General features: G+C 40.2%; 1 protein-coding gene across 3 annotated transcripts in view; it reads right to left on the bottom strand.

Annotated features, from left to right (window-relative positions):
* LOC144511874 (TBC1 domain family member 22B-like) overlaps positions 1-27266 on the bottom strand; it is a 322468-nt gene that overhangs the window by 151565 nt on the left and 143637 nt on the right. For all 3 annotated transcript variants that reach the window (XM_078242287.1, XM_078242286.1, XM_078242288.1), the window contains one exon: positions 16589-16703. In XM_078242287.1, coding sequence (XP_078098413.1) covers positions 16589-16703 — 115 coding nt within the window. The remainder of the gene's footprint in view (positions 1-16588; positions 16704-27266) is intronic.

Below are 27266 nucleotides of genomic sequence, written 5' to 3'. Positions count from 1 at the left end.
TATTGACGAAATTCAGTTTGATCTAATTTTATTTCGAGGTACAATGAAGATGGATTACCATATTGCTTTGTCTTGTAAATCAGGTTGGATCCAAAGGAACAAGGTTTTCATGAGTCACCAAACCACAATACCTTGTCTTTATCTTTCAAACTGAGTCACTTCATGGGAACGAGGCTTATGTTCTGGAATCTAGGTTAACTAAATATCAAAAGATACAGTTGAACTCAAAGAAGCTATTCTCAAGCTTTAGGAATATGAAATAGTGCTGTTTTCTTTCTTATATGAGAGATAATAATTTCACTCGTATTAACAATACTTTAGGAACAAATGAACTGAAGGTGGTTAATTGGAATGGTAAAGACAACTCGATGTTCACTTTCATCTGTTGCCCCCTCCTCCTCCATTTAGAAAGACATCAAGAAAGTGCGAACCACAAAGTTTAAATCTGTAGCTTCAGATCTTTTGCACATAACTTTCAGAAACAAAGAAATTGAAAAAAAGCTTCTGCAATTTTCAGAATCCCAAGTACTTAAATAAATATCTAGTACATAAGAAAACATACAAACATGCGAATTAGGAACAGGAGCAGGCCACTCAGCCATTTAATAAAATCATGACTTATCTGATTGTAATCTCAACCCAACGTTTCTGCCTACACCCAATAAACTTTCACTCCCTTGTTAATCAAGAAACTATCTAGTTCTGCCTTAAAAATATTCAAAGACTCTGCTTCCACCGCCTTTTCAGGAAGAGAGTTCTAAAAACTGATGACCCTCAGAAAGATTCTCCTCATCACCGTCTTAAATAAGCGACCTCTTATTTTTAAACAGTGATCCCCTAGTTCTAGGTTCTGCCACAAGAAGCAGCATCCTTGCCACGTCCATCCTGTCAAGACCCCTCAGGATCTTAAAGGTTTCAATCAAGTCACCTTTTACTGTTCCAAGTTCCAGAGAATACAAGCCTAACCTGTCCAACCTTTCCTCATAAGATAACCAGCCCATTCCAGGTATGAATATAGTAAACCTCCTCTGAATTGCTCCAGATGTGGTCTCACCAATTTCCTGTACAACTGAAGAATAACTTCCCTACGTTTGTAATCAATTTCCCTCAATCAACAATAGCATTCTATTAGTGGAATAGTCAGAAAAAGTTGGCATGTATTTACAAAGGGGAAATCATGCTCAACAAATCAACTGGAATTATTTGAGGATGTAACTAGTAGAGTTGACCAAGGAGAACCAGTGGATATGGTTTGTTTAGACTTTCAGAAGGCTTTCAACTAGGTCACACATAACAGACTACTATGAAAGTTAAAGCGCATGGGATTGCAGGTAATATCTTAAGATGGATAGAAAGCTGGTTCGCAAATAGGAGGAAAGAGTTGACATGAATGGGCCTTTTCCTGATTGGCAGGCAGCAAGTAATGGGGTACCACAGGGATCTGCGCTAGGACCACAACTGTTCACCTTATATATTAATGATTCGGAAGAGGGAACTAAATGTATTATCTCCAAATTTATAGATGATACAAAGTTGGGTAGGAGGAGGAGCTGTGAGGAGGATGCAGGGATGCTTCAGTGTGATTTGGACAGGCTGAAAGTGTGGGCACATGCATGGCAGATACAGTACAATGTGGATAAATGAGAGGTTATCCACTTTGGTAGCAATAATAGGAAGTCAGGTTATTACTTGAATGGGCGTAAATTGCGAGAAGTGGACACTGGGTGAAACCTTGGTGTCCTCGAGCAGTGGTTGCTGAAAGCAAGCAGCAGTAAAGAAGGCAAATGGTATGGTGGCCTTCATAGCGAGAGGATTTGAGTATAGGAATAGGGATGTTTTACTGCAATTGTATAGGGCATTAGTGAGGCCACACCTGGGGAAGTGTGCGCAGTTTTGGTGTCCTTCTCCGAGGATGGATATCTTGCTATAGAGTACAGCAAAGGTTTACCAGGCTGATTCCTGGGTTGGTAGGTCTGTCATATGAGGAGAGTAAGTTGGTTAGGATTATATTAACCAGAGTTTAGGAGAAAGAGAGGGGATCTCATAAAAACTTTAAAAATTCTAACAGGGCAGATTCAGAAAGAATGTTCCTGAGGGTGCGGGAGTCCAGAACGAGAGTTCATAGTTTGAAGATAACGGGTAAATCTTTTAGAACTGAGGTGAGGAGAAATTTCTTCATCTACAGAGTGGTGAATGTGTGGAATTCACTACCACAGAAAGCAACTGAGGCCAAAATGTCTGATTTGAATGTTTCCCGTTAGCTAGTCGATCTTCTATCCACACTAATGTTTGTTCCTCTGCCATGAGCTTTTATTTTCTGCAATAATGTTTGATAAGCACCTTATCTGATGCCTTCCTGTGTATACGGAGGGCTTGTCCGTTGTCCCACTCACATTGTTTTGTTTCTTAAAGACGTGATTAGTTGTAAGTATTCGTATTCCAACCATTATTCATGTAAATTGAGTCTGAGTCTTTATATGCTCTGTTTGTGAACAGAATTCCCACTCACCTGAAGAAGGGGCTTGCAGCTCCGAAAGCTTGTGTGGCTTTTGCTACCAAATAAACCTGTTGGACTTTAACCTGGTGTTGTTAAACTCATATTTCTTACCAGTCTGCAGCCTTTGACATGGTTCACCATACCTCGCCTCCATTGTCCAGTTGAATGTGACTTAACTTGCCTTTTTATAAAGTTAATTTTGCACTGAATGGAAGTTCATGGAGAATCAACCTTTAACTCTAAATTAGGTTGATTTTCAGAACTGATTTGAAAGTGAGCACCACCATACAATATTTTTTAAAAAACTATATGTGTCCATTCCTGAAACCTAGATAAGTTTTTCTTTAAATCAACAGAGGTAGTTTTGTTCAAGCTTGTCTTCAGATAATGAGCAGCTGTTCAATCTGATACTTTAAATAATGTCAGCGACAGGGATTATAAAAGTTTTAAACTTGAAGCACAAAGATTATAGTTACAAATAGACATAAAAAAACAAATTGCAGAACAACCTGTTATAAAGACTAGACGAGGTGGATGAGACTATTGTTACAACAACACGAGTCATCAGAGATTTACTTTCCAGGTTTAATGAGATCTAAATCCCCTCAAATGGACAACCTGATAACACACTGCAGACTAACTTCAGAGCACACAGTAGTTTAAATCAGAAACATTTAGGGCTACTGTTGTTTCTGTGCAAACTGAGTTATGCAGAATGCAATAAGTCGTACTATTTTAATTCTTTAGCTGTAGGGTAATCTTTTGTTTTGCCACATGTTGCAAACTGGTCCTTTGTAATTGCAAACCAGTTCGGTGAAAGTATTGGATCATTTCAACAGCTTGAAAAACTATTTGACCAGTTATTGTTAGGGCTACCTATGCTCAGAAAAGCTATGAACATGTTTGACAAACAAAAGAGTTAGTCACTAAATACAATCTGACTGTCAATCATGAGAGCTCTAACTTAGAATTACTATTTTATAAATCCATAGACTTTAGCTACAACTGTGTTTGGACAGCATGATAAACGAAAGTGTGTTAGAAAATTCTCTGGAATTTCATGGGTCACACTGTGAAGTTCACCAACTGGCTTGCCTTGGCTTGCTATTGGAACATAAACCGAGGGATTAGATTTGATTTGTCACATGTATTAGTATACAGTGAAAGTATTGTTTCTTGCGTGCTATACAGACAAAGCATACTGTACACAGGGAAAGAAAGGAGTGCAGAATGTAGTGTTAATCATAGCTAGGGTGTAGAGAAAAATCAACTTAATGCAAGGTAGGTCCATTCAAAAGTCTGATGGCAGCAGGGAAGAAGCTGTTCTTGTGTGGGTTGGTACATGTCCTCAGATGTTTGTATCTTTTTCCCAATGGAAGAAGTTGGAAGGGGGTATGCCCGAGGTGCGTGGGGTCCTTAATTATGCTGGCTGCTTTTTCGAGGCAGCGGGAAGTGTAGACAGTGTTAATGGGTGGGAGGCTGGGAGTGATGGACTCGGCTTTGGTCACAACCCTTTGTAGTTTCTTGTAGTCTTGGACAGAGCAGGAGCAATACCAAGCTGTGATACAACCACAAAGAATGCTTTCTGTGATGCATCTATAAAAGTTGGAGAGTCGTAGCAGACACGCCAAATTTCCTTAGTCTTCTGAGAAAGTAGAGACATTGGTGGGCTTTCTTAACTATAGCATCGGCATGGAGGCACTAGGACAGGTTGTTGGTGATCTGGACACCTAGAAACTTGAAGCTCTCGACCATTTCTACTTTGTCCCCTTTGATGTAGACAGAGGCATCTTCTCCACTACACTTCCTGAAGTTGATGACTACCTCTTCCATTTTGTTGACATTGAGGGAGAGATTACTGTCGTCGCACCAGTTCACCAGATTCTCTACCTCTTTCCTGTACTCCGTCTCATCATTGTTTGAGATATGACCCACTATGGTGGTATTATCAGCAAATGTGAAAATCGAGATGGAAGGGAATTTAGACGCACAGTCATACATGTATAAGGAGTATAGTAAGGGGGCTGAGGACACAGCCTTGTTGGGGGACCAGTGTTGAGGATGACCAGAGCTTGGTAATGGCTGTGTACAATCCAATTTCACTTTAATTCATTCCCACACAGAATTTTTCCCAGTGTTGGAGGTGATAGCCAGCTGTCATCAAGACTGAATCTGTCTGCAACAAACATCATCTTGAAGTACAAGGACTTTGGTTGTTGTGAAGAGCCATTTTTAGAAGGGCAACAACTAGATCTGGAACACCGCTTCAGTGGTTAATTAGCCAACTTCAAATTTGATGGTGAGATTTTCTAAAACTCACATTTTCCAGTTACGTACAATCTTAGAATAACAGAATACCATTCAGTCATTCAGCACATCAAGAACAAGATTCTCCAACCACCTTCAGCAGTTTTCTTGGCAGTGGGAGGCATTGCACTGTTTGCTGGTGGCATCCTCTGGTCCCGCCGCTGTCAATGGGGATTCCCATTGATGCCATCCCACATGGCAGGGAGTGTACCACCGGCAGGACCAGAGCATCCCATTGACATGAACAGCCGGATAATTCTGGTCAAGGTCTTTGAGTAGTCCTTTACAATGATCTGAATCCACGTTTCCAAATTTCTACATTTTGCAAGTATATTATGTAAGTGTATTTTGCAAGTATGAAAAGTTGTGAGACCTCATGTATTCCATAATAGTAGAATTTAGAAGACGTTTTACTGAAATATACTCTGGGCTTCCTAATTCTGTGAGCATAAAGTAGAAAAAAGGTACTTCGTGCACAGGGTAAAATCCCGCAAGCTAACTATTTATGAACACTCCATTATTTTACTACTATTAGGCAATCAATTCAACAGCTCACATACATAGGCTTACGGGATAATGGAAGAAAGCAACACATTCAACCATATAATTTCACAGGATCAATCCCTTAACAGATTAGACACTGAAATCCATAAATCACTGACTCCAGCAACTGGAGATTGATGAGAATGCATTCCAACAATCCTTCTGTTATAGGTTAGAAGACTAATTTAGCATTGAATTTTAAATCTCAAGGTCTTTCCATGGAGCTGTTTCTCAACTAACATTTACACTTTCCCTAGTCAGATTGGCTCCCATTTTTATGTACTATTCTTTGATTAGAATGGTGCATGACTGTTTCTTTACCTCATGTATATGGTCGATAAAATTCAAGCCTTTCTTTCTTCCTATAAGTTAGTTCTTGAGGCCTAAAGCTGCAAAACCAGAGCTATCTAGTCAGAGAATGGTAACAGCTATTATATATATACTGCTGTAAATTTATCACTGCTCTGAACACCTTACTATGTGATTCTGAAGACACAGCTATCCTGACAAATCACATCAAAAATCATTTATACATACATTTTTAGAGGCCTTTTATATTTTCTTCCCATGCTGCCCTTGACCAAGTATATGCCCCATGCACTTGTTGGTACCAGAGTGATAATGGGCAACTTCATTTCATCCCCTTCTTGGTACTCAAGTTTCTGTCCTCCACATTGCACAATAGAAATTTAGGCAGACTGTGTCGATCACAAATGGGGATCTCTAATGTCCTACACAATTCCAGTAAACAGTCACAACTGCCACAGCTATAATTGTATTGAGATTGAGATCTTATTAGAATCCTGGAACTCTCTTCCCAGAAACACTGTGGGTGTATCTGTGCCAGATAGACTGCAGTGACTCCAGGTGGCAGCTCACCACCATCTTCTCCACAGCAATTAGAGATAGACAACAAATGCTGGCCTTGTTAACAACACCTACATTTCTTGAAAATAAAAAACTTTTTTAAAAGTTCAGTTTGTGGGACATGGGTGTCGCTGGCTGGCCGGCCAGCATTTATTGCCCATCCCTCATGGCCTGAGGGCAGTTGAGAATCAACCACGTTGCTGCGACTCTGGAGTCACATGTAGGCCAGACCAGGTAAGGATGGCAGATTTCCTTCCCCTAAAGGACATTAGTGAACCAGATGGGTTTTTCCCACAATCAACAAAGGTTTCATGGTCATCAGCAGATTCTTAATTATAGATTTTTATTTGAATTCAAATTCCACCATCTGCTGTGGCGGGTTTTGAACCCAGATCCACAGAACATCAGCTGAGTTTCTGGATTAATTGTCAATACGTCTAGGCCATCGCCTCCCCACCATGGTGATCAACCATTCTCCAATATGGTTTTTTTTTTAAAGTTAAAGTTTATTTATTAGTCACAAGTAAGGCTTACATTAACACTGCAAAGAAGTTACTGTGAAATTCCCCTAGTCGCCACAGTCCAGCGTCTGTTCTGGTCAATGCACCTAACCAGCACGTCTTTCAGAATGTGGGAGGAAACCGGAGCGCCCGGAGGAAACCCACACAGATACAGGTAAAATGTGCAAACTCCACACAGTGACCCAAGCTGGGAATCGAACTTGCACCCCTAGCGCTGTGAAGCAGCAGTGCTAACCACTGTGCTACCCGTTCATGTGTATATTAAGATAACTGAATCAATTTTATGATCCTAGTGGGTGAAATTAGCAAATTTACTGAATGATCACCCTTTCCCCCCCAAAATTTACGAACAAGACTTCACTTTTTGTAACCTTTACTTTCAAACAATTCAGGATCAATATCAAATAAACATGAATTAACAGGAAAATTACATTCAAATATGAAGGTAAATTTCATTTAAATAGTTGATGCAACAAGGTACATCTTACAAAAACATAATCACTCCACACAGAGATGTGACACAGTGTAGCTACACAGTTTCATAATATGCTGTTCTTTATTGAGGGAAGGTCAGGAATCCTATCTGGCAGCGGCTTCCAGCTCAGAGTTTCATGAATATGATTATCATCGCAAGGCGCACTTCTATGAGCCCTTTCCCCTTCGGATCACAATGGTTCTGATGGTGTCGCTTTCCAGAGTTCCTTTTGAACCGACCAACTAGTAACAGCCCACCAGTTCACAGTTTGGCCATTTCTGGGAAAAAGCCTAGCTCTTTCGCGTCATAAGATATTCACACAGCTTTCAAATTTTTAAACTTCTTTAGCCATCTAAGAGCTCTTGTCTTCTTTTCTGTCAAACAGAAAAACTGACCCCTTCCTGGAAGAGATTTGCCTTTTCTTCTCACAAGACTATGTTTCCTCTTTCTCTGTCTGCTTCGTGTGCACTTCACCCTCCGGCTCTCCTGCTTGCAGCTATCCTTTGTATCTGGCCCATTGCTTTTGGTCTCGACTTCCTTCCTGTTGGTACTACTTCCAGATCAAGCGTTGCCAGGTCACTTGGACCAGTATTGCTTAATATCCAAGAAAATTACAGTTGATGTAAACTCCCCGTTTCAAACCTTTTTACAGATATCACATTTTAAATAAATTACAAATCTTCCTTACAATACTATTTACAGCCAAACAACACCACACAATTAATATCTGAGCCATCACCTTCCTTATCTACTTCTTTGTAACTTTCCAATAGGAGCTAAAAACCTCCCAGCTAACAGGCTGAAAAGGATGATTGCTCTTAAACCTAAATAGAATGGGTTACATGAGAAAATGATTTCACCTGATTACATCAATCAATCTAATTACACTTTGTAAACCACTCTGCATTTTAATATCTTTTTTCCACACTACTCAAACCTGCAATCGACTCTGAGCATTCAACCAAACCTTTTTTCCCCAAAAAACCATTATCAAGCACAGGTTAAGTAGAGTAGGAAAATAATACTCACAATGTAAACCAGCATTTATTGTACTAAGGGAAAAAATTCCTTTGAGCCTTATCTTCAAATAGCAGCTTGAATTAACTATTTCCAAGCATACGCTTGTTCTAAGCCTTCTACAATATTGCAACTTTTTATAATTTTGGTACAGGAATGTGTTAAATCTAATGCACTTCTTTATACTCATGTTAAAATCAGCAGAAAAGTGAGCTTTCTATTACCAATTGAATAATGATGTGGGGTCTGAAAGCAAGGGACAGCAGAAATGATTTGCTATTCTACAGACTTGAGTAGCACAAAGGAAACTAGAACTTTATCTTTCAACTGCAGTTATTGATTCAAAGAAATTTATTTTCTTTCTTCTTTCCAATCAGTTTGTTTTGTGAAAACAGAAAACCTGAGATCAATGATGCTCACAGCATTTGAATTATCTTTGGAAAGAAAGGATAGTAAAAATACACTTCACAATCCTCAAATGAAAAAAATACAAGAATATGCACAAAAGCTCACTGTCTTTAATGATCTCAACAAGGACAGAGCTGAGATCAGCAAAACAAAAAAATCAATCAGAATGGCCCAAGTAATGTCCTCTTCCTCTGCATAAAAATAGCACGGGGAATATTGACACTTGTAAGGCAGCCCAAATCGATAAGATCAATAGTCAAAAGCTGCCTCTTGCACAGAAAGATTTTGGACTAACTCAAGTATCTTATTAATCCACTCCTTTAATGAAGTAATTAACCTCACAAGAATGACCGTTGTTAGAACAAAAATGTGATTTACTGAACGTTGAAAATGGCTTCATTTCAAATAATGTTCTTAGCCATGTCTCTAATCCAGTAAAGGTTAAGAAGCTTGATATTTCATCAGAAAAATAATATAGACCTACTTTGGCAAGCTTGAAATCCCATTTAAATGTAGATACTGAGTTCAGTGCAAAATATTTTTTGGAAATCATAGTCGCATTTGTTTTCAGAATTCAAATTATTTGACTGTCTTCCTATATAACAATAATTGTAATTTATTGCTGCTATTCCACCCACAATTTCCAATTACAACAGTTGTCCAAACTCTGCACAGAGAAACCAGCTGTTCAAATAACAGGTTGCAAACTCAAAGGCTATGAATTGGAAAAATCACTGCACACCCATATCACTTATATAATTTTTAGTTTGACTGGAGAGCTACACGATCAGCACTTCTAAAGGTTACGAAATATGAAAAGATGAAAAGGCAATAGCTGAATCAAAACAATTAAATTAATGCAAGATCTTTGATGAAAGTGCTAGAGACGTGAAGTTCATTGTGTCCTCCAACTAGCACATTAACAGTATAAGCAAAGGTTGCTTGCATAACTTTAAAATACAATTTTTAAAATCTTTCACAATTAATCTTTCTTCCACAAAATTGAAACCCACGGGTTTCAGTTTGTCTAGATTAGGCTTAGTAAGAAGTCTCACCACCAGGTTAAAGTCCAACAGGATTATTTGGAATCACGAGCTTTTGGAGCGCTGCTCCTTCATCAGGTGAGTGGACCGTTCACCTGATGAAGGAGCAGAGCTCCGAAACCTCGCGATTCCAAATAAACCTGTTGGACTTTAACCTGGTGGAGAGACTTCTTACTGTGCACACCCCAGTCCAACGCCGACATTTCCACATCATAGTTTAGGCTTGTACAAGAATACCAAAACTTTCAAATATGAAAACCCACTGACAAATTGCTTTAAAGCTCCTAAAAATAAACTTCAATCATTCATCCTCAATAGAAAGAACAAGTGTACTTGCCATGAACAGAAACTTGTTCATATGGGAATCAATTTCTTCCAACGCGAGCAGGATTTCTCCACTATTATATCCCAGTCTGTTTATACAAGTAAAAAATGAACTTGCATGTACGAAGTGCATTGTCACATCTTCTGGATGTTCAAAAGCACTTTGCATCCAATGTATTACTTTTGAAATGCAGTCACTATCATATGGACAAATCAAGCAGCTGATCCTGTCATGAGAATATGCTTTACATCAAATAATAATTTCTGAATCCATTGGCTCAAAATAACCCAACTGAATAAAAGTAAATTGCTGCAGATGCTAGGATCTGAAACCAAAACAAAAAATGGTGGAAAATCTCAGCAGGTCTGAAGGCATCTGTGGAGAGAAAATAGAGCTAACGTTTGGAGTCTGGATGCTGCAATTGAATATTTGCTAAAAAAAGCGACTAAAAGCCACATTCCTGTGACTTCAGTTTACAGCCAAAGATTGCTCCACAATTTGCATCACTGTACCTTCCACATTCCAACTCACTGAGATGAGGATCTCATGACTGCAAAAACCATTAAAGACGATGACCTCAGGGGGATACAAGTAAAACACACGTCCTGTTACCACTGGCAAGGCATCACGACAATCACCTGCGGTATAGCTAAGGCTGGAATAGAAATCTGTTTGTAGATATACAAAATTCAGAAGGCAACAACACATTCATGAAAGGAAAGGAAATTAAAGATGAGGTGCAGTTTGCAAGGTGAGAAGGTGTTTTTTCTTTTTCTAATTAGGAGGCGTTGATGTCAGTTTTGAAAGGGAGAGGGGTAGTACAACAGGAGAGAACTATCTACAAAGTCAGCTAGCATGTTGGCAAAGAGGGCAAGTTGGGTGGTCGGTAAATTGGTGCGAATGGGGGTGAAAATAGAGGAATGCAGACTAAGGGCTCGGGCAGTGAAGAGGCAACACAGGCATTGAACAGGTGGCCTCAATCTTGTCTCTCCTTTGAGTGTTAGATCTCCTTTCATTCTTCTAAACGCTTGAGAATATAGGCCTAAACCGTTCAATCTTTCTTCTACCATCAAATGCGCCAAGAGGAGCGTGGGAGAATTCTGCCTTAGTGTCTTCGAGTTTCACATAACTTTCCAGGTATTAGACCATTTTCAGCTAGCTCACATATTTCCTCCAAGAGCTCCTATCTCCTTTCCTCCCAAACAGAATAATCTCTTCCTGAGAGATTTGTGCCTTCTCTTTATAATAACTTGATGTGTTCCTCTTTCTTCTGTCTGCTTTGTGTGTGCTCGCCCGTGCATCTGAGCCTTCATCCTCCAGCTCCTCTGCTTTATGCCTGCTTGGTGTCTGGTCACATGGCTTTCCTCTTAATTTTCTTCTTGTGGCTACTGCCTCCAGCTCAAGGGCTGTCAGATTACATGGACGAATATTTCTTACTATCCAAGAAAAATACAACTGATCCCTTACAATTGACGCAAACTCTTGAAAATTCTTTGCAACAATCCCGAAAAATGATTGAAGATTTCACAGACATTTTAAATAAATTATAAATTTTCCTTATGGTTCTGCTTCCAGAGTCAAAGGTCATCACATCTTGTATCAACTTGTGGCATAGTTTTCTGCTGTCTACTGAGAAATTAATTATTTACTTTTTATTTATAAATTATTTAGCAGAAAAAATGGATGCTTGAAGAATTTTACATCCAAAATATCAAACACAAGTTGTCCACTTGGATCTGAAGGAAATTTTCTGATGAGATATTCAATACGACTGACATTCCCTACCTGCCACAAAAAAAAATTCTGATCAGCAATTCACAAAATAGCAACATATTGGGCCAGAATTTACTGTTGCCAGTGAACTTGTGATGCTTGCCACTATGAAGATACCGATAGGGACCGTTAACATTTAAAGGGAAATTCAACACCCAATGATTAACTGAAATAAATTATGCTATACCATACTTCTAAATAAAAACAAACTTCACCACATATATAAAAAACAAAGCTAGCATTAATCTAACACTATGGTATATAACTACACATGCTATGAATCCAGTTTTAGTTTACCACCCACACGCCCCACCACCCCAAGAGTTTCCTTATCTGATGAAATCTTGGAAGGTTTATTCACTTTTCCTGGGAGCAACCTAAAGGTACAGATCTCCAAATTTCACTTTCATTTCTCCTGTGTTCCAGCTATTCTCCAAGGTATTTTATGTGGATTCTTCCCTTATCTTTTGGTAAGCGATCCTCCAAAACCTTATGACCGTTGGCTTCTCAACTCAAACTTAGGCTTTACTATGTTCTTTTAGCTAATTGCTTATTTTCATTATTAAGATGCTCTGTAGGAAACTTCCAGTTTCTCTTCTCATACCAACTCTAAATTGAAATCAAGTTACCCCTGTATTCTACTCAATGAAAGATAACTTTTTTATCTCTGCTTAAGGTGCAGATCCCATGACACTTGCCTCTTCTACAGGACAGCTGGAATCCATATCAATAGTGCAATCAACTGGCATCTGCTTGACCAATTCGATCGAAGCAGTGCAAAATTAATGGACCTGAGCCAAGAAGGATGTTATAATCAAATTCAAAATCAGGTACAAAATGCAAAACAATAAAAAGGGCAGGAGAAAGACAGAGAGTGAGAGAGAGTTAACTAAAAGCTGAAAGAATGAGACTTTACACTTGTAATAGCTATTTTCTGATCAACAGAGGCTGTTGAACAGCAGTTGAGACTTAGCACACAATTAAAAAGAATAAGCCCCAACTTTTTGTGGCGAGTTTAGTTTGCTTCTATGATGCAAGTATAGAAATGTCACATTGTTCAATTATTGAAGAGAATTGACAGCAAGATACTGTTTGTTCACTGGTTTATACACATTCAGTCTGACGATAAAGAACCTCAAAAGTAGCAATATTTATTTCCAGACCAATCTAGTCCTCGCATTGGAATATGAGCTTGAAGTTAGCTACACTGCCTCCAGAAACGTATGTGTTATTTACTGTAAACAATCACAACCTGTGACGGATTTTGCTTCTGAGAAATGAACCTCAATGTGCTTCTCCGCAATGGCATTTTCACAGAAATCATAGAATTATACAGTGCAGAAGATGCCCTTCGACCTATCGGGTCCGCACCGACTCATTAGAAACACCTGAACTCCGACCTAATCCCATTGGCCCATAGCCCTGAATGTTATGACATGCCAAGATACTTTTTAAAGGATATTTTTTAAAGGATACTTTTTAAAGGATGCGAGGCAACCCAACTCCACTCACTCTCTCAGGTGGTGCATTCCAGAGCATCACCACCCTCTGGGTAAAAAGGTTTGTCCTCACATCCCCCCTAAACTCCCTGCCCGTCACCTTGACCCTATGTTCCCTCGTGACTGACCCTTCAACTAAGGGGAACAGCTGCTCCTTATCCACTCTGTCCATGCCCCCCATAATCTTGTACACCTGGATCAGTCTTCTCTGCTCCAACGAAAACAACCCAAGCCTACCCAACCTCTCTTCATAACTTAAATGCTCCATCTCAGGCAGCATCCTGCCAAATCTCCTCTGCACCCCCTCCAGTGCAATCACACCCTTCCTATAATGTAGCGACCAGAACTGTACACAATACTCTAGCTGTGGCCTCACCAAAGTTCTATACAACTCTAACATGACTTCCCTACTTTTGTAATCTATGCCTCGATTGGTAAAGACAAGTGTCCTATATGCCTTTTTTACCACCCTACTCGCATGCCTTTCCACCTTCAGAGGTCTGTGGACAAACACGCCAAGGTCCATTTGTTCTACAGAACCAGAATAGTGTCCTACCATTCATTGAATACTCGTTTGTCAAATTACTCCTTCCAAGGTGTACCACCTCACACTTTATAGAATTAAATTCCGTCTGCCACTTACCTGCCCATTTGACCATTCCGTCTCTATCTTCTTGTAGCCCAAGACGATCCGCCTCACTGTTAACCACCGGCCAATCTTTGTGTCATCCGCAAACTTACTCATCCTACCCCCCACATGATCATCAATGTCATTTACATAAATGACAAATAATAGGGGGCCCAACACTGATCCCTGTTGTATGCCACTGGAGATTGGCTTCCAGTCACTAAAGCAGCCTTCTGTCATCACCCTGTGTTTCCTACAACTAAGCCAATTTTGAATCTACTTTATCAAATCACCCTGTATCCCATGTGCTTCTTCTTTACAAGTCTTCTATTTTGAAGGCTCCTTTTTAGGATTATGATGTCTGACAGAGACCAAGTTAGTCCCACAATTGTTGGGGTTGCTCTTTTTCATTCTAGCATAAAGACATAAGTTGAACACATAAAAAAATGGATACCCTAATAAGGTAACTTTTTTTTATTAATGCAAGTTCCATTTGACCAGCTGTAACTACAAAACGGTTTATCCATACTATATTAACTATTATAATAATTTTATCTTGAACCCCCACTTTTTTTAATTTTTGAATCCTGTCCTTTTCAATTAGATATTTTAAATTTTAGTCATGGCTCCTTTGATTCTACCTTTTACTTAAAGATGACGTATTGTCTGTGTGCTGAGGTTTCAGCCAGCCTCAGGAGTCCTGGAATAGCCAGAAAAAACCTGCTTCAAAAACTATTTTACAACTGCAACAATGGCTACAGAGAACATTTTTGTAGGCATACTCATGAATTACACAGCATGCACTGAACATTTTGCACAGATTGCTCCTTCAATATTCTAAATATATCGCAATAAATTATAGATCTTAGGCTTGCAATCACATCCTATCTTGCTTCCTGCTGTCACAATTTGTATGAAATTTGCCCCTTACAAATTCCAGTGTCCACATTCATAATGGAAACTGCCCATTGTAAACTGGCTGGCTACAAGTATGCTCTATCAGTGACTGCATAGTCATGTCTCAGCTTTGCATCTACTAGCTGGTAATGTGTACTGCAGAGAAATTCTGATGCTCAACTAATTCTACTTCTTTGCTTCCCAAATTACAATCAATTTTATTGACTATAAATAATAAAACATCAAGTTCTATAAAAAGTCAAAACGCATGGAGATAATCACAAAAGGTGTGATATATTCGCTTTTGCAAAGTCTTGTAATAGATTAAAGTCCGATAAAAATGTTTGGTACTCAACAGTGGACATTTCAAAATATCTTTCCAACAATGCAAATAGCAAATAGAGCTGAACTAACTATTTTGTTTAATTAAGACCCCAGAACTAACTTTGCAGAAATGTAACAGAGCCATTCTCCTCGGGTTAGCCTGCAGTGATCCCAGTGTTCCCAGATCACAAGTGAACTATGCTGTGCCATGCACAATTCATCCTCCTCTGGAGAAAGCCGATAGCCGATCTATTTCATTTTAAGGATGCAGTGATGCCCTTGTTTCCAGTGTGCACAGAGACGTTACACGTTAAATATGTATTCGCTCACCCAACAATGTACAAACATCAAAAAAAATCAATCAACCACAACGGGGTAATGTTGTTTTGACAGAGGGGATTTCTACCACTTTACCTTGAGAATAAATGTTCCAGATTTTAGCAATGACGGAGTGGGTTGCAGGAGCTCCTACGTGTTGATTCTCTCAGCCAGCAACGCTACATTTTTAATACAGCTCCATTCGTGAAACCTTCTCACTTTACTGAACTATGATCAGTAACAGAGGAAGTCGGAATTTCTTTTCAAAGGACATAAGAAATTTAGACAAATTTTTCTCCCTTCTTTAGCTTGAACAAGGAAAGTTATTTCCTTCAAAAGATGAAACTTCCTGGGTTGCACTACTACCAGATACACAGCAACATTGCTAGGGTCTAAAGGTGTGCCCCAACCTTAGAGAAATAGGGTACTTGCCTTTCCTTAAATATTCATCACTCTCCCTCATATTATTCTTTTTCAAAATAGCCTTGGATCAGAAACAGGCTATTTGTCCCAACCGGTCTGTACTGGTATTTATGCTTCACATTAATCTTCTCTCACCATACTTGATCTGACCCTATTTTGTATTTCTTTCTCCTTCATGCGCAAATCTAGATTTTCCTTACATGCATTTATGCTATCCGTACCAACTATTCCGTAAGGTAGCAAGTTCCATATTCTAGCCACTCTCTGGGCAAAGAAGATTCTTCTCAATTCTTTATGGATTTCTTTGTGGTTATATCATATTTATGACCCTGATTTTGGACTGCCACACAAATTAAACATATTCTCTTCCACCTTCCTAATTTGTTAGGTCTGCCTTTATTAGTTTAGCCGCAGCCTTCCCTTTTCTAGAGAAAACAGCCCAAGCCTGTTCGATCTTTCCTGGGAAATTTACTTTGGTGGTTCTGGCATCATACTTATGAATCTTTTGTTTAAATCTTCAGAGCCCCTATATCATTTTGTGCAACATGGAGACCAAAATTGTACACAGTACTTTAGGCATGTCAAACTATTGGCTTTATTCATCTCTTTTCTACACAGAAATATGACTGTACAGGTTTTCATTATCAGAATAAAAGATGTTTGTGGTTCAGTTAAGATGGGTTACAACCTTGCTGTCAGTCTGGACAAATTATATAAACTTACCCACATGCTCTGAAAGGAACACTACAAAGAAAGGAGTGACCAGGTCATTAATTCCTTGAACATAGCCACTTGCTGGATGCCGAATGGCCCATATGAAGAGAATTCGTTCAAAGATCTGCAAAATAAAAGTGCACAAAAGTAGATTTTTAGCTCAATCGGCATACCAATATCTTCATTGTATAAACCACACATCAGTTCAATAATCATTTTGAAATATAGACTCAAATATTATCATTTTCCTATAAGTGTAAATGTAGTTTGAGATTTCAAATAATGGTCACTCAATTTCTTTGGAATACAAGGTTAGATAGTGGTCCAATTACCTAAACACTTCCAAACCAGAGATACTTTCAACAAAATCTATTTTGTTAGATATTGCACTAATTGGATACAGGCAAGATTTTGATCCCTCACTTGGGAGGGATTCCCACTTCAAGAGTGGGTTTCATGGAAGCCCATATGAGAAGGGCTCAAGTAGTGGGAGAATGGGGTAAGGGGTTGTCTTGGCAACAAAGAACAAAGAACAATACAGCACAGGAACAGGCCCTTCGGCCCTCCAAGCCCGCGCCGCCCCCTGGTCCAAACTAGACCATTCTTTTGTATCCCTCCATTCCCACTCCGTTCATATGGCTGTCTAGATATGTCTTAAACGTTGCCAGTGTGTCCGCCTCCACCACCTTGCCTGGCAGCGCATTCCAGGCCCCCACTACCCTCTGTGTAAAATGTCAGGCAAGGTCAGTTGGACGGGAGATCTTTGCGGAGAAGGGGACAGATCTTTTGGGGGTGGGGGCAATCTGGAAAGGGAGCCAGTTTTGGAGGCACATCCTCCACTTTACGTTAGGGAACTGCACAGCTATCCAGCTATGACGTACTTTGTTCCCCTCGACAGGCCAGACAAAACTTCGAGTTCTTTTTAAAGATCTTTATTCAAGCTATAGCAGGGAAGGCTGTCTCCACAAGGTGGAATACAGTCTTCCTGAGCAATACATTGCAAAAGTAATTATATCTTTGATTATCATTCAAGTAACTTGCATATACTAATCACAAGTATACATTTGTTCTGAAGTCACTGATAGCTAATTACAGTAATAGTTTTAATTACGTTGTTTGTCAGGTTATTAGCTTTTCCCAATACAATCCCACCCCTCCCCACACAGCCACTGATCCCTTGTTGTTCAGTTTTGCTCCCACTGAACACTGATCTTTGTTCTCCTATTAAAATATTCTACTATTTTACCTTTATGCCACTATTAGCACTTCAGTCCTTAATGGAACCATTAATACCCCCTTTGTTTTATGTCCATGACAAACATCTTTGTCAATCTCTCCTCAGCTCCAACCTATCCCTAACCTTCTATTCTGCCCAACCTTCTTACCAACTATATAATTCATTACATTTCTGTCCCTCTCTTCAGTTCTGTAGAAAGGTCATATGGACCCAAAACATTAACTCTTGTTTCTGTCTCCAGAGATGCCCACAGTCCTACGGAGTTATTCCAGCATTCGATAAACGTAAATTACTGCAGATGCTGGAATCTGAAACCAAAAGAGAAAATGCTGGAAAATCCCAAAGGGTCATCTAGACTCGAAACATCAACTCTTTTCTCTCCTTACAGATGCTGCCAGTCCTGCTGGGATTTTCCAGCATTTTCTGTTTTTCTATCATTCAAGGACCTCACTCACTCCCCATAAAATTGCATACAGCTTGGGGGCAGGCAGAAAGGCAGCAGGAAAGCCACCCAGTGAATTGCACGGGCTTCCCAGCTGTAAATTCACTGTGGGGGACAGTACAATTCTGCCCTCAGAGAGGGAGCTAAGATTTGGCATCACTCAAAGTCAGAAAGTCACCTGGCTCAGACAGAATGATCCCTAGGTTGGTCAGGGAAATAAGGTGCAAGTAATGGTCACAATCTTCTAATTTTCCTTAGATATGGGAGTGGTACCAAAGGATTGAAAGATTAAGGCTGCAATTCTTCCAAATTGGGATGCAAGGTTTCCTGCCACTTCTGACAGGGAGAAATGAGTGCTGCAATGATTTACAATCCTACCGGGGGGGAGGGGGGGGGGGGGTGGGGGGATGTGTGTGTGTGTGTGTGTGTTTGTGACCAGATCACTTCAGAATCTGCATAGATCCAAGATACACTGCCCTGGAGCTTAGAAGTTACAGCCCTTTATTCCTCAAGGGACTTTTATGTTCATTGAGAATTTGAACTATTTTCTCAAATATCTGCCATTGCTTATCTACCATCACATTTTTTAACCTAATTTCCAAATCAGCTTCAACCAACTCGCCCCTCATATCTTCATAATTGGTTTTGCTTAAATTTAAGACCCTGGTTTTGTACTTAACCACATCACTCTTAAACTTAATGAAATTTTATCATATTATAATTATTCTAGTCCAGTAGATCCTTTATCCAAAGATTAATTAACCCTGGCTTATTCACAGTAGCAGATCTGCTGAACAATTTGTTGAGAAAACAACCTCAAATACACTCCATGAACTCTCTCTCAAATTTGCCAATTTGATTTGTCCAATTTTATAAAGATTGAAGTCCCTTAGAATAATTGCATTACCCTAGTTACATGCTTTGTTCCTTCACACACTACCTTTAGGGGACCTATAAATTACTTGCAACAAATAGTTTGTTATTTGCTATTCCTTAGCTGCATCCATTCTGATTCAACATCCCAGCTTTCTGGACTAAAATCCTTGATACTGCCATTTTATCTCATCCATTATCAGCCAACCCAGTTCCTTTTCCATTCTGGCTATTCTTTCCAACTTTGATTACTCTGCAACCACATCATCGTAACAGCATATTTTTGTTTTTTGTGCTATAAATTTATCCATTTTGTTATAAATGTTTTGTGCATTCATTTATTATGCTTGCATTTTTAACATTTTACTATTTTTTCCTGAGGATAACCCTAAAGCGACTGATTTGATTTCTTGTCACATGTATTAGTATACAGTGAAAAGTATTGCTTCTTGCACACTATCAATACAAAATATACCATACATAGAGAAGGAAAGGAAGGTAGTGTCATAGTCATAGCTAGGGTGCAGAGAAAAATCAACTTAATATGAGGTCGGTCCATTCAAACGTCTGATGGCAGCAGGGAAGAAGCTGTTCTTGAGTCGGTTGGTACATGACCCTGTTGCCCTTCTGGGAATCTCCTGGCACAATCAAGTTCTGAATAGAGTAGTTGCTTTGGGAGTTTGATGTCCGGCATACAAACAACACGTCCAGCCCAGAGGAACTGGTTTTGAGCGATTAGCACCTCGGTGCATTTGTATTTCCAAACACAGATCACTGAATAGCAATCAGAAACAGGAAAAGTGGCTGACATTTAAACTGATTTTGGTCTTCCCAGTGCTGCCCTGCTCGAAATCAACTACACTGGCACAGATGATTTATTGAATTTTGTATTGTTTGTATGATTCAACACCCAACAGGAGGCAAATTACCCACAAAACTATCAGGGAACAAAGTATGGCAGAGAAACACTCAAAAACCCTTTAGCATGACCAAACTCAACACTATTGGGAGGCTACCATCTTGATGGCACAACCATGTGTCAACTGGTGGCCATTTTCCCATCACGCAAAACAAAATAGAAAACATCCTGCATCACTTATTCATGAAAGAGGAAGATATGTTCTTTCACAACACTGTTTTGAGGCTTTTCTTATTTACTCTACACACAAGCGATCTGGATTTAGCAATTGGGGCAATTATATTGTAATTTACTAAATGCACCTGACCCAAGTAGTTTTCTTGGAGATTATCAATCGCAGAAGAAAGTTAAGCTTATTCTCCAGATATTAAACATGCTGATAAACTTAATATTCTGTTCTTCTTCAGAGTAAATAAGCAGAAAGAATACAAGTTAGTCTGTCTGGATTACAGATTTGTCATCCCTTACTGCTACATTACACCATTTCCAAAAACTGTCTTCATAAATGAAACCCCAAAAGGAAATTATATATTCTGACAAAGAAAGTTCGGACATCAAACCAAAGATTTAGCAGTTCATGTTGTAACTGACAATCTGGTCAGGACAACTATAAATTTTATGTATTTCTGCCTTTAATCAACAGCAGCCAGCGTGAAGTGGAGGAACTGATATCAGCAGATTATGGGAAGATATAAAAACAACAGGGTTGTTGTGATGGGTGATTTTAACTTCCCCAACGTAGACTGGGATTTCTTTAGTGCCAGGGTCTTGGACGGGGCAGAGTTGGTTCAGTGTGTCCAAGAGTGCTTCTTGAGGCAATGTGTAGTTAGTCCAACTCTACATATTGCCTCAAGAAGGGGCTTAAGATCTGGTTCTGGGAAATGAGTCTGGACAGGTGACTGATGGCTCAGTGGGGGACCATTTTGGGAACAGTGATCACAATTCTATAAGTTTCAAGATACTTGTAGAAAAGGATAGAGTAGTCCCAGAGTGAAAGTACTAAACTGGGGGAAGGCTCAATAGGTTAGGGAGTCGGGAATATAGACTGGGGACGGCTGTTTGAGGGCAAATCAACATCCGATATGTGGGACCCTTTTAAAAGTCAGTTGTAAAGAATTCAAGACAAGTACGTTCCTGTAAAAATGAAGGGTAAAGATTGCAAGATTCGGGAACCCTGGGTGGCAGAGAGATTGTGAGCTTAGTGAAAAAGGAGGTGGAGGTATATATAAATTTCAGGAAATTGAAACAGAGAAGGCTTTTGAGGAATAAAAAGATAGCAGGAAAGAGCTTAAACAGGGACTCACAAGGGCAAAAAGGGGCGTGAAATGTCCTTGGCAGCCAGGATTAAGGATAATCCAGAGGCTTTTTATGCCTACATAAGGGTGGAGGGGGTAGCTAAGGAAAGGATAGGTCCACTCAAGGACAGTGGAGGGAGTTTGTGTGTGGAGCCAGATGAAGTGGGTGAGGCCCTTAACAAGTACTTTGCATCAGTATTCACAAAGGAAAAGTATGTGGTGGATGGTGAGTGCAGAAAGGTGGATGTTGACATTCTAGGACATGTTCAGATAAAAAGGGAGGTGGTATGGGAGGTTTTGAAAAACATTAAGGTGGACAAGTCCCCAGGGCCAGATAGGGTATATCCCAGAATACTGAGAGGGGCGAGGGAAGAAATTGCTGAGGCCTTGGCCAAAATCTTTGTATCCTCTTTAGTCATGGGCGAGGTACCCGAATATTGGAGGGTAGCTAACATTGTTCCTCTGTTTAAGAAGGGCAGAAGAGACAAAGTGAGAAACTACTGGCCTGTGAGCCTTACCTCAGTGGTGGGGAAATTATTGGAGAAGATTCTTAGGAACAAGAAGGGAATCAGCTTATTAGCGATAGGCGGCATGGTTTTGTGAAAGGCAGTCGTGTCTCACAAACTTGATTGAGTTCTTTGAGGAACAGAAAGAAAAATTGACCAGGGCAGGGCGATGGATGTTATGTACATGGACTTTAACAAAGCCTTCAATAAGGTTCTTCATGGCAGGCTGGTGCAGAAGGTGAAGTCATATGGGATCCAAGGTGAGCTGGTAAGATAGATACAAAACTGACTTGGGCATAGGAAGCAGAGAGTCACACTGGAAGGGCACTTTTCTAACTGAAAGTCTGTGACAAGCGGTGTTCCACAAGGATTAGCGCTGGGGCCTTGACTTGGAGGAAAATGTAGGTGATCTGATTGGTAAATTTGCAGAAGATATAAAAATTGGGGAGTAGTGGATATTGAGCAGGATTGTCAGAGGATACTGCAGGATACAAATCGGCTGGAAACCTGGGCCGAAAGAAGGCAGATGACATTTAACCCAGACAAATGAGAGGTGATGCGATTTGGAAGGTCTCCTACATAAGGAAAGTATGCAGTAAATGGTAGAGCCCTTAGAAATATTAGCATACAGAGGGATCTAGATCCACAGTTGCCTGAAGGTGGCAACTCAGGTGGACAAGGTGGTCAAGGCGGCGTACGGCATGCTGGCTTTCATCAGTCAGGGCGTTGAGTATAGGAATTGGAAAATGATGCTGCAGCTGTATAAGACTTTGGTTAGGCCTCATTTGGAGTATATGTACAATTCTGATCGCCACACTATCGGAAGGATGTTGATACATTGGAAAGGGTGCAAAAGAAATTTACCAGGATGTTGCCTGGTTTGGAGGATATGGACTATGAAAATAGGTTGAACAAACTTGGATTGTTTTCACTGGAGTGTCGAAGGATGAGGGGGGACCTGATAGAGGTTTACAAGATTATGATAGGCTTGTATAGAATGGATAGTCAGAGTCTTTTTCCCAGGGTCGAAGGGTCAATTACTTGGGGGCATAGGTTGACAGTGAGAGGTAAAGTTTAAAAGAGATACAAGAGGCAAGTTTTTCCACACAGAGGGTGGAACGTGCTGCTGGAGGTGGTGGTAGAAGCAGATTTTATAACAAGAGGCATCTGGATAGATACTTGAATAGGCAGGGAATAGAGGGATATGGACCACATTGAGGCAAGAAAATATTAGATTGGAGAGGCATTTGTGTCAGCACAGACTTGATGGGCCGAAGGGCCTATTTCTGTGCTGTACTGTTCTTTGTTCTTTAATCGGGCAAGAACGTTCATAAATAGGATGAAGTCATGATTTATGAACTGTAACTGTCCTAACAACACACCAATATCTTCACATTTCAACTGCTGATTCTGCCCAATACCATGAGTACTCCTACTGGTAAGCAATGTAAAATAAGCCTACTCGCAAAAAAAACAGAAAATGCTGAAAAATCTGATGAAGGGTCATCCAGACTCGAAACATTTGCTCTATTCTTACTCCACAGATGCTGTCAGACCTGCTGAGATTTTCCAGCATTTTCTGTTTTTGTTTCAGATTCCAGCATCCGTAGTATTTTGCTTTTATCTAAAATAAGCCCAGTTGTCTGTATAGGCAGGTTAAGAGCTCAGATTTCCAAGTAGCCAGTAAAAAGGTAAAGTCGCCACAGTCCCAGGTGACTGGAGGCTACTCTCTCCTTTGAGGGGGAGAGTTGGCTGTGGTCATTTAACCTGAGGATCACTACACCTCAGGCAAGGTCGAGAAGGCGGGACCTTCATGAATATGAAGCCGGTATGGGAACTGAACCCGCGGTGTTGGCGTTGCTCGGCATCACTAACCGGCTGTCCAGCCAACTGAGCTAAACTGCCAGAAGCATCCATGTGATGGTCATTTACATTTGCCACCAATTCTATTTTGCATCTGGCGGCCTACAGGAAACCTACCTGAGGAATGAGACTTGGTACATATACATAAATCATTTGCATCATGGCACTACGCTAAACAGCAGCAAGCCAATACAAACAAGGACCATCACATTAAAACACGTAGAAGTTACACAGGTGTAAATCCTACATACCTTTCTTAGTATAATTATACTTTAGAATAACATGAGCTGCAACGGAAGTAACAAAATTAGGAACAACTGCACGCCAATGATTCATTTTCATTCCACAGTGGAATAATGACAGATTCAGCAATTACACAACATTTAAGCTTGTTTTCATGAGCATTTGAATTCATTCAAAAAATTATTTCAGCCAAAATTCTTCGCATAGTAACTGGTCATACATTTTCTCACACTGTTCTTCTCAAACACAACTGGATGATGAGTGATTATAAAAAGCCTGAACTCAGAGTGCTGCTAAATGACTCTAATTAGTTCTAAGCCTTGTAGAAAAAGGCAGAAGATGAGTAATAGTTCCTGGCATGTGGGATAAGGAACAAGTGCTGGTTCCATTTTAGAGAATATGCCTAATTATGCTATTAATACTCAGCATTTACAGAATAAATCCCTGGAAGGATGAAACAAAGGCCAACTGTGATTATCATCAAATATGCTGCAAGTAATTCAAGCCTTGTCAAACATAAGGCAATGTGCAAAGGTTTCACCAGATTAAAACCCAAGAGGTTTGTTTGCTTGATGAATAGTCCTAAAACACAAGTTAAATCACCACTCTAGAAACACAAGATTTGCGTATACTTTTTGCTCCACCGAGGTGGCAACCTGATCCATTAAACAGCATTTGCCATGCCACCACATGCTAATTGGGCAGCACGATGGCCCAGTGGTTAGCACTGCTGCCTCTCGGCGCCAGGAACCCGGCCTGGAGTGACTGTCTGTGTGGAGTTTGCACATTCTCCCTGTGTCTGCATGGGTTTCCTCCAGGTGCTCCGGTTTCCTCCCACACTCCAAAAGATGTGCAGGTTAGGTTGATTGGCCATGATAAATTGCCCTTAGTGTCAGGGGGATTAGGACTGTAAATATGTGGGGTTACGGGGATGAGATCTGGATGGGATTGTTGTCAGTGCAGGTTCAATGGGCCACATGGCCTTCTTCTGCACTGTAGATTCTATGATTCTAATTATCAAGGTCCTGAATAACACATTAAGGTACAAAAGTGAAAGCTTTCGCCTGAAGTTCGTCCTGCTGTAAATTTAACAGAAGCCCTGAATAGTTAAAAAATAAACAGCAGAGAGAAATTTCAGCTAAATGCATATGCTGGCATCCCATGTCACAATTTCTGTTCAAATTAGCAAAATGCCTCAAAGCAAAATCATGCCTCAAAATTGCCTTAGGTTACTGATAACTTGATTAAAAGAAGACAACAATTCAACCAAACATTCAAAAAGGAACAGGGTCTTAAATCTAGCTGTCCAAAAACCTGAGATTTTTAGAATATGCCCATGCATCAATTTTAATTGCATAAAAAACCCCTGGAAAATTTGGCAATACACTGCATTGGTGCAGTGCACTGCCTGACTAGCTGCCCCTTGCGTGCCAGTCTATTCCCATGCTCCGAGCTACCTTTGATCCCATCTGACCCAGCTTGAACCAAACCACCCATGGCCCGAACTGCCAGCCCCAACATCTGAAATCGAGCCCAGCACAGTGCGGCATGGTAGCACAGTGTTTAGCACTGCTGCCTCACAGCACCAGGGACCCTGGTTCAATTCCAGCCTTGGGTCACTGTCTGTTTGGAGTTTGCACTTTCTCCCCGTGTCTGCATGGGTTTTCTCTGGGTGCTCCAATTTCTTCCCACACTCCAAAGATGTACAATATAGGTTGATTGGCCATGTTAAATTGCCCCTTAGTGTCAGGGGGATTAGCAGGGCAAATCCATGGGGTTACAGGGATAGGGCCTGGGTGAGATTGTTGGTGAAGGCTCAATGGGCCGAATGGCCTCCTTCTGCACTGTATGGATTCTATGATTTTGGTTGCGCATTTACCAGTTTTGTGACACTGTACATAGAGTCACTATAAAAGTAGAATATTGTCATTACTGTGACAGATTAACCTTTTCATTCACTCAAACTATTTTTCTTGTTAGAATATCACAATTTAGTTTGTGCAACACAGAGCGGCATGGTGGCACAGTGGTTAGCACTGCTGCCTCACGATTCCGGCCTTGATCACTGTCTTTGTGGAGTTTGTACATCCTCCCCATGTCTGTGTGGATTTCCTCCGAGCGCTCCGGTTTCCTCCTAGAGTCCAAAGATGTGAGGGTTCGGTTGATTGGCCATGCTAAAATTGACCCTAGTGTCAGGGGGATTGGCAGGGTAAATGTGTGGGGTTACAGGAATAGGGCCTGGGTAGGATTGTGGTCGGTACAGACTCAATGGACCAAATGGCCTCCTTCTGCACTGTGGGGATTCTATAAATAGATTATCCTGCTAACATTTCAGAACCTTTACCATTGAAAGACATTAAATGGAAAGCAGGGAAAATAACGTTTATCCAACTAAGATCTTTGCAATCTACTCATGATCATCACTCCACTTGAGGACTTCCTCACATAAAGAACAAAGTACATTGATGACTACAGCTCATCCCATTTAAAATATGTTCAATAATAACCTGTCAAGAAAAATGAAAACAGTTTCTTTATATGTTAATTCTAACTTTATTTTAATGTTTTGTTACTTTACCTAGTTAAATAACATATTCAGGCAGAATATCACCCTATCTTTGGAATGACAGAGGGAATAATCAAAATTTCTCCATGAAGAGGATCTCATCGACAGTTTAAACTAATTTTCCCAAGAACACAAAACATTGCAGAACAAGGATCAACAGAAACCTCATAATCAATGCCAAATCCGAAGGAAACTAAAACATTTCATTTTCACAGAGTAAAGCAATGATTAAAGTCGAAAAAAAAATGTTTAACAGTTTTCCTTAATGAAGTTAAAGAAATTCCCCAATATCCGGCTGCCAGTGGAAAGCTTCGCACAGAAGTAGTTAGTGTGGGTTACATAACCTGTATTCCGTCGCTAAAGCTACATCATTAAACTGTACTCACTCATGGGATTCCACTGGGAATGCAGGATTGGTAAATGTATCCGAATGTCAAACTAACAAAGTTTTGCTTCATTCTGCTGTAACTGAAGATGAGAAGCAATTGTTTGTTTTATTTTTCAACTGCCAAACTAGGAAATTTAAAAGCCTATCAGCCAACCATGGGCGGCACGGTAGCACAGTGGTTAGCACTGCTGCTTCACAGCTCCAGGGTCCTGGGTTCGATTCCCGGCTCGGGTCACTGTCTGTGTGGAGTTTGCACATTCTCCTCGGGTCTGCGTGGGTTTCCTCCGGGTGCTCCGGTTTCCTCCCACAGTCCAAAGATGTGCAGGTTAGGTTGATTGGCCAGGTTAAAAATTGC

This window comes from Mustelus asterias, chromosome 25, assembly GCF_964213995.1.
Source record: "Mustelus asterias chromosome 25, sMusAst1.hap1.1, whole genome shotgun sequence".
In the NCBI taxonomy this organism is placed as follows: Eukaryota; Metazoa; Chordata; class Chondrichthyes; order Carcharhiniformes; family Triakidae; genus Mustelus; species Mustelus asterias.
Note: the sequence above shows the minus strand (reverse complement) of the source record. Positions and strands in the feature narration are given on the sequence as shown.